Consider the following 17,963-nt stretch of genomic DNA (forward strand, 5'->3'; position numbering starts at 1 on the left):
AGGTCACTCTGTCTGTTTGCACACACCTCAACCACAGGAAACCTTATCCCTCCACCTGTGCATCTCCAGTATTTATTTGTACATAACATTGTAAAAATCTCTTTGGCGGTTGACCAAGGTAACATATTCTCTGTACATGTGGCTATATTAATGAGGTGGGGTGTTACCATTTTCAAAATGCCACCGTCAACAGTGGCAACAGTAAATCAATTTCCAAACTCAAGGTCAGCAATGTAGAGAGAGGGAGGGAGAAGGAAAGGAAGGCCAAAGGGGCCATTTGTTATTCTCATTAGAATGGATCAGTCCTCCTCTTTCTCTCTCTCTCTCTCTCTCTCTCTCTCTCTTTCTCTCTCTCTCTTGCTGTCTCTCTCTCTCTCTTTATCACAGCATCTCTGGCACTTTTTCTTACGCTCTCTTTCAAGTTTTTTTCCTCCCGCTTTTTCACTCTCTCTCTCCACCTCATTTGGGCCCCTCCAAGGGAATTAATGGCGCAGAGGAGGGCTGTCACTTCGAAATGTCACCACAGTGAAACAAGGACCCACTCATGCTTGTATTTTGTTCACTCCACCACCAGCTTCCCTTTCAGTTACTTACATAAGTTTGTGTCTCCAAAGTCAGGGAGCTGCCTTCTGAGGATTATTGTTGTTACACACATCCAGTGCACCTACTGCAATCAGGAAGAGGATCGCCAAACATCGCCGGTATACAAAAAGAACATACGTACAACTTGGAACAGTGTTGGTATCAGTGAAAAATTAAGCATAATTAATGATAGCCATAAAGTAGACAAATGCCACCATTTGTCTCTAGTGATAAAGAGATTGTGATAGAGCCACCACTTGTCTCTGAGGGTTATTTAACAGGGCACTGGGTACAGAATAGCGTAGTGTGGCAACAACCCATGCACTTACACAGATCTTTTTTTTAATCTATTTTTCCCCCTGGGCCATTGCAGTGTGTAACCTAAAAAAGGACCATCTATCATCTATTCAAAGTCACTATGGCTCTCTCTTTCTCTTTCTCTTTTTCTGTCTCTCTGTCTCTCTCTCTCTCTCTCTCTCTCCATCATCCCGATGAACACACATATCTCATCCAGCCCCAGACAAAAAACCAAGGGACTTGTTGTGTTCCATCTGAAAACTGCTGCGTCTATCCTCACCCAGGACCCCATCTGGTGGTGACTTTAGCGCCAGGTCAGCCCTGTGTCCATTGTGTGACTGAGCTTCAGTGAGAGCCCTATTTGAAGATCCTCAGCAGTGTCCCTGATTGATGTTAAGGGACAGTCCTTGTCTTTTCAAGTGGCAGTGCTGTAATGATTTCAGACGACAGACAGACTGGCGGCAGGACCCTCTGGACTACTTTGTCAGTGACATTAAAGGTCTGGCTACACTCAATGGAAAGATCAAGGGCAAGAACAATGAGTGCTGCCACACTTAATTGACACAACTATAAAAAGGGAGCAGAAAGTAGTGCCAATCCTTGTAAAGGTCAAAAGGAGCAGTGCGAAGAAAATAACTTTTTTCGGGTGTTGTAATTACTATCTGCACTGTATTTTTAAACCATTGCCATCACATGCCAAGTATTTTTTCCTCTTTGCCACCTAACACTCTATGAGACTTGTTACCTTCTTTCTAAATAAGTCCTGCAAGGTTTGATTTCAACCACTGTTTGATGTCTAAGTGCTATGTTAAGCAGAGGGGGGTTACATCTAGTCACTGCAGGCCTATTAAGACCACAGAAAATTAGCAGAGTTTCAATATCTAAAGCTTGAATTAGAACAGGCCATCCATCAGAATGAAACCAGTTGGCATCGTGGTACTTACATAGCCCTAATTACCCACCTAAAAGCAGTTTTAGTCCAGCTTCTTCATATTAACACTTTGTATGCAATACTCTCATGGCACTAATTACAGTGTTTTAAGCTTTCCTTAAAAAAAAAACTTTTATTATGTTATCTGACCCATTTTGTTGACCAAAAAAAAAACAGAACTAATATGCTATTAAAAATATAGTAACCACAGTCTAAGGACATTAAACTGTGCCAAGTAAAAAAAACCTTAATAAAAAAGTACGGGCAGTAATATTGTTGTTTTTATCAGTACTTTTCTTTTTTTTCTTCTGTTACAAATGGCCACCATAAAACAAGTAAACTTGTGCGAGTTACCACTATAAATGCTATGAAGTTGGTTGCAACTATCATCATCCTGAAACTTACGACAACTGGATGGTTAGCTAATTATGATGACATAAGTGTAAAATTACGAGGCTTTACATAATTTTCAGATTACTGGCTTGTGGTATTAAAATGCTCTTACATATCAGAAAACATTGAATCTATTAAGCTTGTACGTAGTGTTCTTTTTATATAATAGTATTGTTATATAAACAGGTGTCAGTCCTTTTAGAGAATAATGTCAGATTTGTTGAAGGATCATCCACTGAGGTCTCTCAAACAGCATTTAAGAGCCAGAATGGCTCATGTGAATCTGAGACCAGTTATTGTAATCTGTTATGCTGTTGGTTCAGAAGTTCTGAGTATTTTACTTCTTTTGTCCACAGCGGCTGATTAAACTCCTGTCTTAGCAACACACGTCAATATTTCTATATCAACAATGGGTCCAACGACTGCATGTAATGTTAAGAGGGGGTACTATAGTGACAAAACCACAGAGAATTACCATCCACTGTACATTACCGCAGCAGCAACACAAGACAGACGCAGTTTGTGACACTGGAGAATCTCTTTCTTAGAAATATTTCTTAGGAGTTGGTGGAGATCAAATACATAAAAGATGGTGAATTTTATTTTTCCAAGTGTCTAAAAAAAAAAATCAATTAATGCATCGTCAGGTCCTGATTAGTTGTAAAACTTGGGCTGCACTGGGACACAGTTTTTGCGCCAGAGGCAACCTCGCAAGCCTCTTGCTGACTGTTCCCCTGTCGTAACATTGTTTTTTGTTGTCAAGTTAGCACAGTGTATTACATTTGGAATCATGTAGTGCTTGTGTGCCTATGTTTTTAGCATGATAGGGTTCAGGCGAATAATGGAGTGCTGACGATCAGTAGCTTGAATCTGGCTGACATCGGCATGTACCAGTGCGTGGCAGAGAACAAGCATGGCCGAATCTTCACCAACGCCGAGCTCCGAGTCATAGGTAAGCCCAAAACCACAAGACTTTCTTAATTTTCTAAATACTTCAGTTGTCCTTATGCTATCTCTTAAATTTGGCAAGACGAATATTAACTGAAAATGTCAGAGAAAAATGCCAGTTAGGATTTCTCAGAGCCCTAGGTGACATCTTTAGCAGAAGTTCTAAATCCAAACAATGAAATTTCAAAACAAAGAAAGCAGCAATTCTTGTCATTTCAGAGGCATGAACCAGTCAATGTTTGGCCTTTTCTATTTATGAAAATAAAATATGGATTACAAAAATTGTCTTTGATAATCTTTTTGTCGAAAAACTAATAAAATTATCGATTAGACCCTTATTTGTCAGTCATGAAATAAAATGCCAAATTACAAATTTCAAGTTTGATATATAGCCTTTGTGTTACTATTAATGACAGTGGTAATGCTAAACTATTCCAATTTTCATCCTTTTGTATACCACCATCATGACATGTTGGTGGTTTATCTCTTATCATAAAGTCATGAAAACATAACTCAAAAACAATACATGGCAGACTGTCTTACTTTGGTTACATGGGTCCACCCTACAGACTAGAGGATTATTTAAATTGTGCAGTACCTTGCTAGATCCATTTAATATACATGAGGATAAACAGTTCATATAAATTCCACCCATATTATTAGAAGACAAGTATGACAAATGTCTATTGTGTTGTTGGAGGAAACACTTGCATTTCACACTTAGTGTCAAGAAATAATTGTGAAATGCAACGTGTGTATGAATACATGTAAATCCTGATTTGTATCGCTGTGTATACACGTGCACCCTCATGCATTGGCAGGTGCTCAGCCATGTCACTGGCGCCAGGCTGTGTGATCACTTTAAAGAGCTTTCTGCTGAGTCGGTGTGCATACAAAACAGCTCCAGACGACGGCGCCTTAGTAATTAAGGCCTAAAGGAGCTGCAACAAAGCCTCCCTATCGTTTTACATTCTTGCATTTTTGCTTCCGAGCCCCTTGGCTCTTAATTCTTAATGCATAATATCCTCCTCAGGAAAATTCATGGAAGTAAAAAAAAAAACACCTTTCACATAAAAGGTCTTCTTAAAATGATGTACCGTGCCTGTTCTCCTGCAGGTATGTGTGCATGTCTGAGTGTGTGCAAACAAAGTGTATATGTGTGTCGAAGAGGGATGTAAGAGCTGACCTACCTAGTGGAAGGAGTGACCTGCATGTGTTTTACGATACTCCTCCACTCTCATTTCCTCAATAGCTCTACCCCCATTTGCGCCTCTGTCTCTTCTGACAGTAAATTGTACCCCAGCTCTGTTTTTTTCCCTGTCTCTTGGTGGCAGTAGCTCAGTCCACAGTACGGAGTGTGGACTGGTAGCTGGAGAGATGCCAGTTCACCTCTTGAGCACTGCCAAGGTGCTTTTGAGCAAGGCAGCGAACCCCCTTAACTGCTCAAGGTGCCTGTTCAGTAGTCGCAACCCACTCACTCTGACATCTCTCCATTAGTGCATGTAAAGGACCTGAGCATGTGTGTGTATTTCAGGCCTGGGGTAGTGTGTAATAACAACAGAGTGTAAATTGTAATTTCCCCATAGGGAATCAATAAAGAGTATAAATTATAAATAAATTACATTAATTTCTTTCTACTCTTCCTATTAGCTATCGCTCCAGACTTCTCCCAGAACTTGTTGAAGGCCCAAACTCTAGCCCGACAGGGTGGCGACATTCTGATCGAATGCAAGCCTAAGATGTCTCCCCGGGGAGTAATTTCTTGGAGGAAGGGGAAGGAAGCCCTAAGAGAGAACCACAGTACCAGGTTTCTTTGTGTAGAGCAGTAAGTGCATTTTTGTGTGATCCCAATTGTTAGTTTGTCTGCTTTATTTGCAGAATCGTATTTCCTCAACTTGTTATTTTATTTTCCCTACTTTATATTCATTATGACAATATTCATGACTGCAAAGAACACACACAGTGTGACACAAAACAATTTGAATTGCATAACACGTTCTGCACTCCACCACTTTCCCCCTGCTATCTACATTTCTTCCCTCAACTCCATAGTACTTTTCTCTCCTGGCTGTACTCAGAGCTGGTTTCTGCACTGTTTACTTGAGGTAATTGTCCGTTCCTAGACTGCGGCACTTGGATCGATGCACTGATCCATCAGCTCATAGCGGCATGTAAGACCTGGAGGGTCATTAGAACACAGGCAGACGATGATCCAGGCTACCATCGAGACAAGCAAGTAGCGGTGAAATCCCCAAAAGGACTGATCAATGGCTAGCCGCTGAATTCTTGTGTGATAGTGGTGGTGACACCAGGGGAACTAGCTGCACACCTTGTTTTATTAGAAATCAGGTTAAGTGCAGATCAATACAATACTGCTGTGTGCTGGAGAGGAGAAGAAAAAGGAAAACAAATGTTAATCAGACAAGAAAATACAATTCTCCCCCTGAAGGTACAATCCTGGTCATGCAGCAGAAGGATGTAAAATCAGTGATTGATCAGGCTTCATACTTTTTCTTCTCACATGGCAGCACAAGAGAGATTTGCAGTTATGGTAGAATGCAGCTTCAAACCACATGACATTCATATCATGTCCATGCTACTGTAGATGAATTTGACATGTTTCTCTGTTTCAAATGCATTCACCTGCACAAACAGCCAATTACAGGTATAAACTATGTCCTTATTTTCTAAAAGGTTCTTTGATATCATTTGATGATATTTGCACAGTTGCAGTTCTCACAAGCTCAAAACAGTGTGTGATGTGATTCAATTGGAAGGAGCCAAAACGCCCTTCTTTTAGTTGTTACTTTGTAAAATGTTTTTTGGAAAGAGTTACTTTCAGCTTTCATAATCTCTTACTGTATAATACACAGTGTGGTTTACACAAATAATGCATTGATAACTTTCTATCTTCAGTTTGATAACATCTTCATTTTGTGCAAATGTACCAGCAGGAGCAAAGCACACCTGCAGACACATGCGGTGATGTAACGGGGGTCCAGATTTCTCATTTGATAGGGATTAATTGTTCAACTGTCTCAGCAGCTTTTCCACACCCAACCTCTGGGATATCCATCCCCAACACAGTTGGAGTGCAGCAGGTTTAGTCATGTCTCACCTCCTCTGTCAGAAAGTATGTTAAGGAAACTAAAGGTGCGACCCAATTGTCAAAGGGAAATTTTGTTATTTTTCAACCTGGACCCTTTTTTCCCATGCATTTGTGTCTTACACCCTATTTGCAGGTGACTAGTATTACTAACACAAAGCTACGCTGTCTGTACTCAGCAAACTCCGCTTTCCCCTGCTGCGTTCCACACAATAAACATCCATGGGTCCGCACCTCTGTCTTCTTACAAGTCACTTTGCGAGATTTCAGAACAAGACTTATACTTATACACTTATAATAACAATCTGTGCTTGTCAGTGGCAAAAACAGCACTTTCAGTGGACGGAAACTGACTGTGGGGTTACATTGCAGCCGGTTCATGGCTGCCGATTACAGCATTCTAGCTCAATACTGGACCAATTATTTAGATTTTAGTTCACATTAGTCACTTAGACTCCAATAAGAAAAATACAGAAATTCCCCTTTAAAGGAGAATTCCAGACAATTTTTATGTTAATCTTGATTGCTATAATTATGTGAGGACTTTCGATTGAAAATAACCTGACCTGAATGGGTGCAGGCAACACTGAGTAGCTGCGGCTATGTGTAGCTTCCACTCAGCTAAAACGGCAGTTAACAGGGCAAGTTTTAGAGTGCCTTTGCGCCTCTTAACAGACACACAATGCAATTAATATGTCTGTACAACATGAACGTAACATCAAGATGCGTTTTCAAATCAGACATTATTTTAATTCTCGATCTTGCTGGTGGGTAACTTGCCTGGTTTGCTGCTAGCTGTTACCTGCTATTGATAAGTGTGTTCAGCAAGGCTTTTGTAATAAATCATAAAGCAGCAGTTCTGTGTGTATTTGAAGCTCATCCATTTTGTGTTGGTGAGTTGGAGGCTTGGCAGTGTTGATCTGTGTGGTAGGTTCCTTAGCCGGGCAAGCAGCCTTTGTCCCTGTTGTCGGCTGCGGGAGGCGAAGAAGGCAGGGACAAAGGCCGGTTAAGCGAACTATCACAAAGATCTACACTGCCAAGCCTCCTACTCACCAACACCACATTGATCACACAAAAGTGGACGAGCTACAAATACACACAGAACTGCTGCTTTATGATTTTCACAAAAGCCTGGCTGAACACACTTATCTCTAGCAGCTAACCTGGCAAGCAAGCTACCCACTGGCCAGATCAAGACAGGGTAGGTGAATTAAAATAATGTCTGAGTTGAAAACACATCTTGATGTTACGTAAGGGCCCTGTTCATGTATTACAGACATATTAATTGCAATGTGTGTCTGTTAAGTGGCACAAATGCACTCTAAGCAACATACCGATCAAGATTAACATAAAAATTAGCTGGAATTCTCTTTTAATACAGAGGCCAGGCCGAGACATTCGGTAACAGGAGAGAAGGCCTGCTAAATCTTGGACCCAGCTTTCAGATTTATCATCCTCTTAAGTATTGAAAGGAAAATGCATCCATACCACAATGTGCAATATCAATCTTGCCCATTAATGGAAAGAGTTACAGCCGTGGCCTGAAGTGAGTGAGCTGCATACAACATGCCTTGACAATATTGTAGGAGCTCTAACAAACCTGGTCTCCTATGCCTGGCTTGTTAACATTTACTTTCCTTCACTTAGAAATGGGGCTGCTACCAATGCTATTACAGTGGTGGCACAACACTAATCCATCCCACTGGCTCAACTAAATACCCATAATTCCTTCTAATCTTCTAGGGATAATGTTTTCAAGGATCTGGAGCAGGGGAGAACAGATCAACTAAGAACAAGGCAGGATCTGATTAGTAAATGAAATCACATTGGTTGATACCTATATCAGCTCATATCCCAGGCATGAATAACATAGCCTCATAACAGGGTTGCTGTGCACTTACGCAGGGCACTATAAGGTTAACGATAAAATGCTTACCCTAATTTAATTTCACTGCTTACCAGTGCCAGCTATTGTAAAACGCATATAGGAAATAGCTGTCAGGAATTTACCTTTAGATTGAACCACTGTAAGATTGTTACGCTAAATGATATACATTGCTTAATTATGTAATGTGAATCAATTTATATCCTGCTACTAAAGCAGCAAGAGCCTTCTGTATCTGTTGCCAATACAAAATGTGCATTGGTGGATGAATGAAATAAGCAGTACGTGTAGAATACCGCTAGTTCCTAGTAATAAACTGAGTTAATTATTCAATCCTTTTTAAGTGGTTGAAATAATGTTTTTCATTTACAACCTCTTAGTTTTTTGTTACACCATGGAGAGCCAGAACAGGCTTTTAGATTATAGCCAGTACTCACTTTAACACCGGCCAATGAGGTTGAGGTAAAGTGCCTGTTTACTATATCACACTGTTCAAGTTTTATGTAGCCCACAAATTCCCCCAATACCTTAATTGCTCCAGGGCAATGTTTGAGAGAGAAGGAGCAATGTGAAAACATTTGAGATGGATACTGCTCCTACATCTTTATCTTGCAATGTCCCTTTGTAGCTTTGCTGAGAAGGAAGTCTGACATAGACTGCTGCACAGTTTAATGGCAAGTATTATCCCTGTGACATCTCATATCCATAACTCTTTGTTATAGTCCATTACAAAGGAAGGCCCTTAGTTCAGTTAGGAGAATATACCCCCCGCTCCATGGGGAATGGGCTCTGTAGAAGAGACTAATGTAGTTTAATTCTTACAGCCTATAAGGTGATGCAGGTCACTTTTGATCATTTGGGAGGTCCAGGCTGCCTTCAAGGGATCTTTTAGAAATGAGCGTTCAAGTTCCTTTCAAGTTCTACTTTCAACCAGTTAGGTTCAAAACACAGCTCACCCCATTACACTGTGTAGTTCAGACGATAGGATGGGAGCTTCTAGTGAGGATTTGTAGGGCAAGGCATTTATCAAGTAGGTAATTAATTCATATACAGAGTCCAATGTGGTCCAAACATTGTTCTACAACCACAATTAAAAGACAGTATCAAAAAATGGATGGAATACAATCAGACCAAATTGCATGACTTTTCTGACTGACGATATGAATAGCTGAGGTGAGGTCAACAACACATTTCTCCCAAGCATGGGATGTTTGCCCAGTGTAGTAACTTTCTTTTACACATGCTATTCCAGACAGAAATCCCACACATGGCAATGATCATAAATACCCCTTATCTTTTAAACTGTGCCATCAGAAAGTCTAACAACTTCTTCACATCAAGACATATTAATCTGTGCATGTGAGGCGTAATGGTTGTTTGTTTGTTTATAATAACTTTAATAACACCAGACCAAAGTAATTGCTAGCTCCACAAGTAATGTCTGTCTTGTTAGCTCAAGGGGAATCATTTTTTACAGAGGGATATTTTATTGATTGCTGTAGGGAAGTTTTCATAATGCCTACCCCCTCCGGGAGATATTAGCTGGTAGAGGCTAAGCGTTGCTATAGGACATCTCGGCAAGGCCGATTCTTGACTTCAGTGTGACAACTGAAGGAAGGGCTTTGCAACAGCTAGCCTGTCATTCGTGTATTATTATTGTTTTCCCCCATACAACACAATTAAGTGACAACCAGTGGGGGTGATTCACTCTTTATTGACTTTGTTGTTTCCTCTAATCTGTTGTCAGGGCACTGCTGCAAGTATAATGTACTGAGATGTTATACCTTAACTAAAAAATATTTAGAAGATTTGCGTAACGTTGTTGCTTTATCTGATGCTCCTAGTTTTGAGCATGTTTTGCACATTTGTATCATCACAGAACAATTTCAGTTTATTGAATTATGACACTTTGCAAGAAATTCAATCGACACCACAAGAAGCCAAACGAGTTGGGAGGGGGGGGGGCTAATTCATGCTTGTCTGATACCTCCATTGCTCTCCCCACAGTAAGAGTTTTAAACAGATAACAGGACAACATTGTCTTTGATTCCATTAGGACCCCTCTTCTGTATAAATAACCCATTCACGTTGACAGACAAGCCACAGTTTAGACACCTACTGTACCTCAGCTTTAAATAGTAAAATGAACAGAGCAAATACAGCTAGATTATGCATATTACATCTTTCGGCTGACACTTCTTTACAAGAACAAACATATTTAATCAGTTTTTATTCCACACTGTTTACTTTGGACAAACAAGATAATGGAAAAACAGCAATTACTACCCAAAGCATGATGGAAGCACTGTGAAACTGTGAAACAGACAGTGAATGCAGGAAGTAAGCAAACGTTTGGAAAGGAAAATGTTTCTTCTAAACTATACTTTAATAACAGGAAAGAAAAAGAGGATACAATCTGAGTAGTAGGTATTAAAAATATATGATTTTGGGATTCATTATAACAAGCTAATATAAGTGACATCTGATCGTTTGAATTGAATGGTTCTGTTGGATGAATAAATCTCTTTAGCTTTTAAGCGGAGCGTTCTATGCAGCATGTGGCCAGTTTTTCCACAAAAAGCAATGTTTGTGGGGAATGCTTTTTATACATCCTTAGTAAATAGAATTAATCAAACCATTTCTTTCATTTTTTGTGTGCTTCAATCACTGTGATCTGCCATTCATTTTACTTTATAAACAAGGCATCTGTGGATCTCACCAAACAACTTTCACTTCAATGTTTTCTTTTTTTAATCTTCTATCCTTGACTAGAAATGCAAAATGTGACATTATGTATTTCTCCTTACAAGTTCTTTGTGCACATGTTCTTTTGTACACACTGTTTGCTTTTAAGGACTCATCCCTCTGCACATTTTCAACCAGGGCCATCAACATTTCTAAAGTGTAGCTTGTTAGCTAAGAAATGTCTACCCTCATGTTACTCTTCAGTACTTAAATAGTTCATGATTTGTCATTTATAATTAAACACAAATATAAGTTAGCGAGTGAAATGACAAAAAACTAAGCACATCGATGAATTAATTGTTGCTGCAAGATGAAAACAAAGAGAACTCAGCAACATAAACGGATGGACTGAAAGCATATTCACTTTGTTTATTTTATGGTGTGTTTCAGTTTCCTGTTTATTTTTGTAGTCTGTTTTCTCCCTTGTCATGTCTTGTTTTACTTCCTGCCCTGTGTTTTCCCGCCTCTGTGATTGTCTGCCCCACCCTGATGTTTTCACCTGTCCTGAGCCCACCTGTCTCTTTTTTCCTCATTACCTCTCTCTCAGTTTTTTGGTTCCTGTGATTCTGGTTTTACTTTGACTTCATTCTGGGTTACTTTTTTCCTTCCGTATCCAGGACTCATTTTCTTTTGTATATTTTTTCATTGGTAATAAAATCCTTAACTATCTACTGCCTACCATCTCTGCATTTGGGTTTGCTATTCTCAGAAGCCGTAACATTTTAAGCAGTGGCCTGTTGCTGTTGCCTATCTTTCATGTTTGGCTTCACGTCACTCAAGCATCTTATTGGCTGGCAAAGTAGAGCAGTACTCTCTCTGTCAGGCTTGACTGATGATACCAACAGATGAAATGAGTTTTTGTAGTTTGGACTCGCTGGAGCAATCTGTCATAGAGGTTCAGCTAATACCACACCCAGGCGGGTGAATTTGAAATTCCACTGACATAAACAAAACTCCATTGGATAAAATTAAATAACTGATTGGGTTGGATCTTAGTAGTAGTATTTGTTGTTTGTACTGTTTTGTTTGCTCCTTTTTCTCCAGAGGCTAGGGGTGCACGATATTGAAAAAATGTGATATTGCGATATCGATATTAATTTCGATATTTTTAAACATATGTAAATTACAAAAGTTATGGGAAAACGCATAAAAATAGATTAATAACAATAAAACAAATTTTACAACACAAGGTTTATTTCAACAGACAGTCATATTGGACTGGTACAACATGAATAAATAAATAATAACCATGTCTACTACAGAACAGGACATGTTTTACTGGTTGTACAGTATAAAATAAATAAATGAGCGTGTTTATAGAACAGAAAATGTTATTTGGACGTGGGTTAATAGGAAAGATGTGTTTTCAGAAAACAAAGTTTGGTTAAACAACAATGAACAGCGTGTAATTTAACATATGTTCACACACACACACACACACACACACACACACACACACACACACACACACACACACACACACACACACACACACACACACACACACACACACCTCGCAACGTTAGCTAATGTCCGCTAGCATACAAACGGGCTAACTATAGCCAGTTAGCTTTTTTATAACGTAACAAAAACCCACCCATCTCGTAGGCGCAAAGCTTATTTCATGTGATACAATGATGGCTCCAACTAACGCCACAGGTCTTATGTTGACAACGTGGACGCAGATATAGGAAACTCCGAAGGCAGCCGTAATATTTACCTAGCGTTAGTAAGCTAGGCTAACGCTGGTGCGCTAACGTTAGTAAACACCGGCGTAGCGTTAGCTAACGTTAGCTGTCTGAACTTGTAAAAAGCCGAACAATATCCCCACCTGGACTGTGTTTCACTTTCCCTCCAATATTATCATCAACATAATAAAGACACTTGGACTCGGTCCAGACCAAAAGTCATATTGGGCCAGACCAGTGGCCGAGTCCGAGACAAGTCCGAGTCCAAATACTAGCGAGTCCGAGACAAGTCCGAGTCCATAGAAAAACGGTCTCAAGTCCAAGACCGGACTCGAGTACTACAGCCCTGAATACATGTATTAGCACTTTGTATCTATTAAAACAAGTTATAGCAACAAATACTAATGAAAAGGAAATAAAGGTTTATTTAAATGGTCTATATTTTTCAGTTTTATTGCAATGTGTCACATAAAATAAATATATGATTGTGTCAGCTTCGAGATCTATACAATATGTCAGTGTATACACTAATAAAAATCTTATCCCTTATACATTTAATGAAAGTTACAAATAATTTAATAATTACCAACAGCATTGTGCAACAGGTGTCCAAAACATTGTAGCCTCTGCTATTTGTTGAGTTCCGCAGCCTTCTTTATATTGCTCCCGTTGTCAGGCGTTAGAGCCACCTGATGCTCTGGACGCAACTTTACTTTTGGCCTCTAAAGTTTCCTCTTCATCCTGTTATTTTTTCTTCTCCCTGAGCAACACTCATTTTCTTACTTTTGTGTTCTTTCTTTTGCTCCCTTCGCGCTCTCTTCTTTAAGTCTTTTCTTTTCTTTCGCTTTGTTTTGTCTCTGTCTATTTCTTCACTGATTTATGTTCCAGCGGAGGCGCGACGCTAGCCTGGCTCCGCCCTCCTACGCACTTCCGCTCAATTTTTATTTTCCTTCAGAACTCCGTCTGCGTGTCGGACGGGACGCATAAAAAAAGAATTATCGCGAGACTTTCGATAATGATATCGAGCAACGTGATATCGCGATAACGATACTGATTCGATATATTGTGCACCCCTACCAGAGGCCTATACTACGAACCAAGATTTGGCATTATTGAGGTAACTTCCGGTTTAAATCGCCATGGTAACTTAAGCTGGACACCTAACCTGGTCAGGAGCAGGTTAAATTGGAGATTAGAGATCAACTGGTGTAAAAGCCCCGCCTACTGACCAATCAATACTCGATTGATAATGGCATCACTGTTCCTAGAAGATCAACTGTACCTTGGTGTGCAGAGAGAGAGAGAGAGAGAGAGAGAGAGAGAGAAAGAGAGAGAGAGAGAGAGAGAGAGGAGAACTGATCCATTCTAATGAGGAATACCAAATGGCCCCTTTGGCCTTCCTTTCCTTCTCCCTCCCTCTCTCTACATTGCTGACCTTTGGGTTTGGAAATTGATTTACTGTTGCCACTGTTGACAATGGCATAGACGGTGCTCATAATAGTTAAAACATTTGCGACAACCCCAATAACATTCCCGGATGGGTATCTTTATGAGAGATAGGCTATAGACATTAAGCAGAGGGAATTATGTATAGGCTATTTGTGTTTTACGATGATAAAAGTACTGATTATTTAAATGGAGTCTGGTGGGTTTGGTGATGGGATTTCACCCTTAAATAAAGTATAGACTACATTATAATAAATATAAAAACATATTCAAATGCTGGCTAAGTGAGTTTAGCCTACTGGATTACGGTCAGTTTCTTGAGCAGTGTGTTGCCAATGCACGCATTTGAATTATGTTTTATTATGTTTTGTGTGCTCTCAGATTGCTTCCCACTGCCTGAAATAATAGGCTAAAGCAACAAAAGTTTATGGAAAGCTAAAGTGTAATTATGGTCAGATCTTGTGCCTGACTGATTGAGAAGTTATATTGATAAGCGTTGTGATGACATGGTGCTCTTTGGATATTTTTATATAGGCCTTAGTGGTCCCCTAATACCATATCTGAACTCTCTTTCCCAAAATTCAGCCTTGGTGCAGAATTACAGCCAGGAGAGCCAGTCCCACAATGAGCTGTCCATAGGACGTGCCATTTCTGTGTCTGTAGCTATTGAGGAGAAGAGGTGGAGGGTGGGGGTGTGGCCTTAAACACTTGCCACTTTGCTCATTTGAAAGCCATGATGTCTTTCTCTCATGGGTGGGCCAAATTCTTTGGGCGGCCACAGCAGAGAAAGGGGAGGTAACCTTGCTACTTTTGACCTCATGAGGAGCAGATTCCAGATCGGTCCATCTGAGCTTTCATTTTCTCAAAGGCAGAGCAGGATACCCAGCGCTCGATTAACACCTATCGCCATTTCTAGCCACTGGGGGACTATAGGCAGGCTGGGGTAATGCATATTAATGTTAAAAAAAAACAACAAATTTTCACGCCACGAGACCTTTACCAGTAATTTAGTTTTACTGCAAACCGTGACAGGAAGTTTATTTTGAAGCAGCCTACACAGGAGTTTTCTGTTGTGTACTCTTGCTAGCTTACTGAGATGAACATGAGACTCTAGATGCAAAACATGTTAAGCTTATGTTGCTCACTTTCTTGTTCATTAAACTGCAAATATTGAGCTGTGCATGTTCCCAGTAAAAGGCAAGCGTTTTGGTTGTCCGTCAAAGCCATTCCACTACAGGCATTGTTACTCTCCACGGCTGATATAATGTAATGGTATTCACTTGTAGCAAGCGTTAACATTAATTTCCGAGATGTTTCTATCTGTCAGCAGCTCGGACACACTGCTGTCCGCGCTAACGTACTGTCACCTGTTGGACACAGATGTTGTTTGTACCTGTCTAGTTCTGGCTCTGACCACGGGAACAGTGACGTAACAGCACCTCGCTTCAACGCAGCGTAATAACTCCTGAAAATAATTTCAATCTCGCAAATGTATCTGTCTCTGCAGTCACCTCACCCATTGAATACAGCAGCAGGAAATAATACTCACTGCTTTTTTTTACTGTGAAGAAATGTTTTGCAGTGCAACTAAACGTTGCATTAAAATGCGTTGTAACTCGCGTTACTGAGATTGTAACAAGTATAATATTACCAAAATTAATTAGAAATGCGTTATATTACTGCGTTACTGTAATTGCGTTACTAAGGTAACGTGTTACTCCCAACACTGCCGCTGAAGCAATATTTCCAACATCACACGCTTATGAAGTATGATTAGATCTATAACATTCAGTTATTCAGAATCCCCCTTGAACTCAAAATTAGACTTTCCTCCCAGAAAGTGGTCCTTCACTGTTCTTTTTAACTCAGTGCTGAGAAATCAAACTGTATCTTTTTACACCAAGTGAAGAGATACAGAGTATATTGAGTATATGTTATGCACTTACACACACACACACAAACACACACACACACACACACACACACATATTACTTAATTAATACTGATGCACTGTCTATTGCCTAATGTGTTCCTTTATATGCTCTTTTTTACCCACAGAGTTACTGTGTTGGATAATGGCAGCCTACGGATTTCCAACGTTACTAAAATGGATGCTGGACTCTACACATGTGTAGCCAGAAACCAGTTTGGGGTAGCCAGCAGTGCTGGCAGCCTATTGGTTAAAGGTAAAATATTGTTTTATTGACGTGGCTTCAACCATCAGCTGTGGTTGGTTTATTGTAAATTGTAGCTGGATATTGCTTGTTTGTTCCCAAAAGCTGTTTCCTTGGCAACAACTGCTACACATACAGTAGATTACAGTTAGAGCAATAACTATTTATTAAGACAATAACTTTATTAGGCCAAAGAATGCAATTACATCAAATCAAAACATTAACACTCTGTTTGGTTTTTGTCATGTATTTGATGAATGTTATGTGTTAAAAACCTTTTATGTAATTCATATGAACATCAGAACTCCTGCAGGTTTTATTTATCAAGCCTTTGTAATAAACTAACACATCATTTACCATTGTCAGTATTTCGGAGGGACACTGAGCAAATTATCTGGCAGTCTGCACAAGAGATGTTAGACACAACTGACCACTGCTGCATTTCCAATTAACCAACACTGACCCTCACTGTACACTTGATGAATAAACAGTGAAGCAGAGTTGATACAAAGACTACCCTCTTCTTACCTGACAGATATATACAGTCCAATTAGTTGATTGGCAGTGGCTGGAGGAAGCAAGACACAAGGTTCATTGCATTCATGTGCCTTAATGTTTAATTCATACTTTTTTGCGCGGTGGTTCATAGCCATGCTCAGTTTGTTTAAGATTTCAATCCATTTAAATCACACACTTCTGCAGTGCAATGCATTTTCTAGGTCTTTCTAAAGAGCAGAGTCAACAACAGTGCTCTATTAAAATGCCTTTTGGTGATTCCTTTTCACAGGTTTTTTGAATTGCAAATTAATTTGCATAGCCCAATTCAGCTCAAACAACCCCCACCCAAACACACACACACACACACACACACACACACACACACACCCAACCACCCACACAAAACAATTTTACATGTACGAACAGAGCTGTTACACAGTATACTGCATATTCATATGTGTGTGTTATGTGTGTGTTTTTATAATACTGGTCAGGAAGGCAAATTAGATAGTTATAAAATTACTGTACCTCAAGCACCCAAGCAACTGCACAAGCACAGTGCTTTGCAGAATAAGCTTTTAAGAACAAGAAGTGATTTCATAAAATATTGGTCATTGTGAGTTTAATCTAGTCACCGTTATGTTACCAGCTACTGCTTACAGGTTACTGTATTAATAATGTTTTAAGGCTGATAGTTTACATGCCCATGCTTAAGTTGACTAAAAAGATTTAAAAAAAAAATCCTGTTTTGGACATTTATCTTAATGCCTTAATTAAAAAATGAGGTAAAATCCAACCTTTAAGGACACCAATTTTCTTTGTGAATGAATACTGTATTGTAAATAAATAAATGTTCTTCCTTAATATACAGGGGGCATAAGTATACAAACCCCTATGTTAAATTCTCATAGAGGCAGGCAGATTTTTATTAAAGGCCAGTTATTTTATGGATCCAGGATACTATGCATCCTGATAAAGTATGTATGGTGAAGGGTATGTGATGATGTGGGGCTATTTTAATTCCAGAGGCCAAGGGAACTTTATTAGGATGCATAGTATCTTGGATCCATAAAATAACTGGCCTTTAATAATAAAAATCTGCCTGCCTCTATGGGAATTTAACATAGGGGTATGTATATTTATGCCCTCTATATTTTAAGGAAGAACATTTATTTATCTACAATACATCATTCATTCACAGAAAATTGGCGTCCTTAAAGGTTGGAATTTACCTCATTTTTTAATTAAGGCATTAAGATAAATTTCCAA

The 17,963-nt window shown here is 39.5% G+C and overlaps 1 protein-coding gene across 1 annotated transcript in view; it reads left to right on the plus strand.

Moving 5' to 3' along the window:
* Positions 1 to 3,022: 3,022 nt before the first annotated feature.
* The window catches only part of LOC116674474 (contactin-4-like), a gene marked incomplete at its 5' end in the record, with an annotated part of 28,315 nt that continues 13,374 nt past the window's right edge, over positions 3,023 to 17,963 (plus strand). Inside the window, 3 exon segments of the mRNA XM_032506925.1 lie at positions 3,023 to 3,155; positions 4,802 to 4,958; positions 16,081 to 16,208. Coding sequence (XP_032362816.1) covers positions 3,023 to 3,155; positions 4,802 to 4,958; positions 16,081 to 16,208 — 418 coding nt within the window.

This window comes from Etheostoma spectabile, unplaced genomic scaffold, assembly GCF_008692095.1.
Source record: "Etheostoma spectabile isolate EspeVRDwgs_2016 unplaced genomic scaffold, UIUC_Espe_1.0 scaffold00000335, whole genome shotgun sequence".
Taxonomy (NCBI): Eukaryota; Metazoa; Chordata; class Actinopteri; order Perciformes; family Percidae; genus Etheostoma; species Etheostoma spectabile.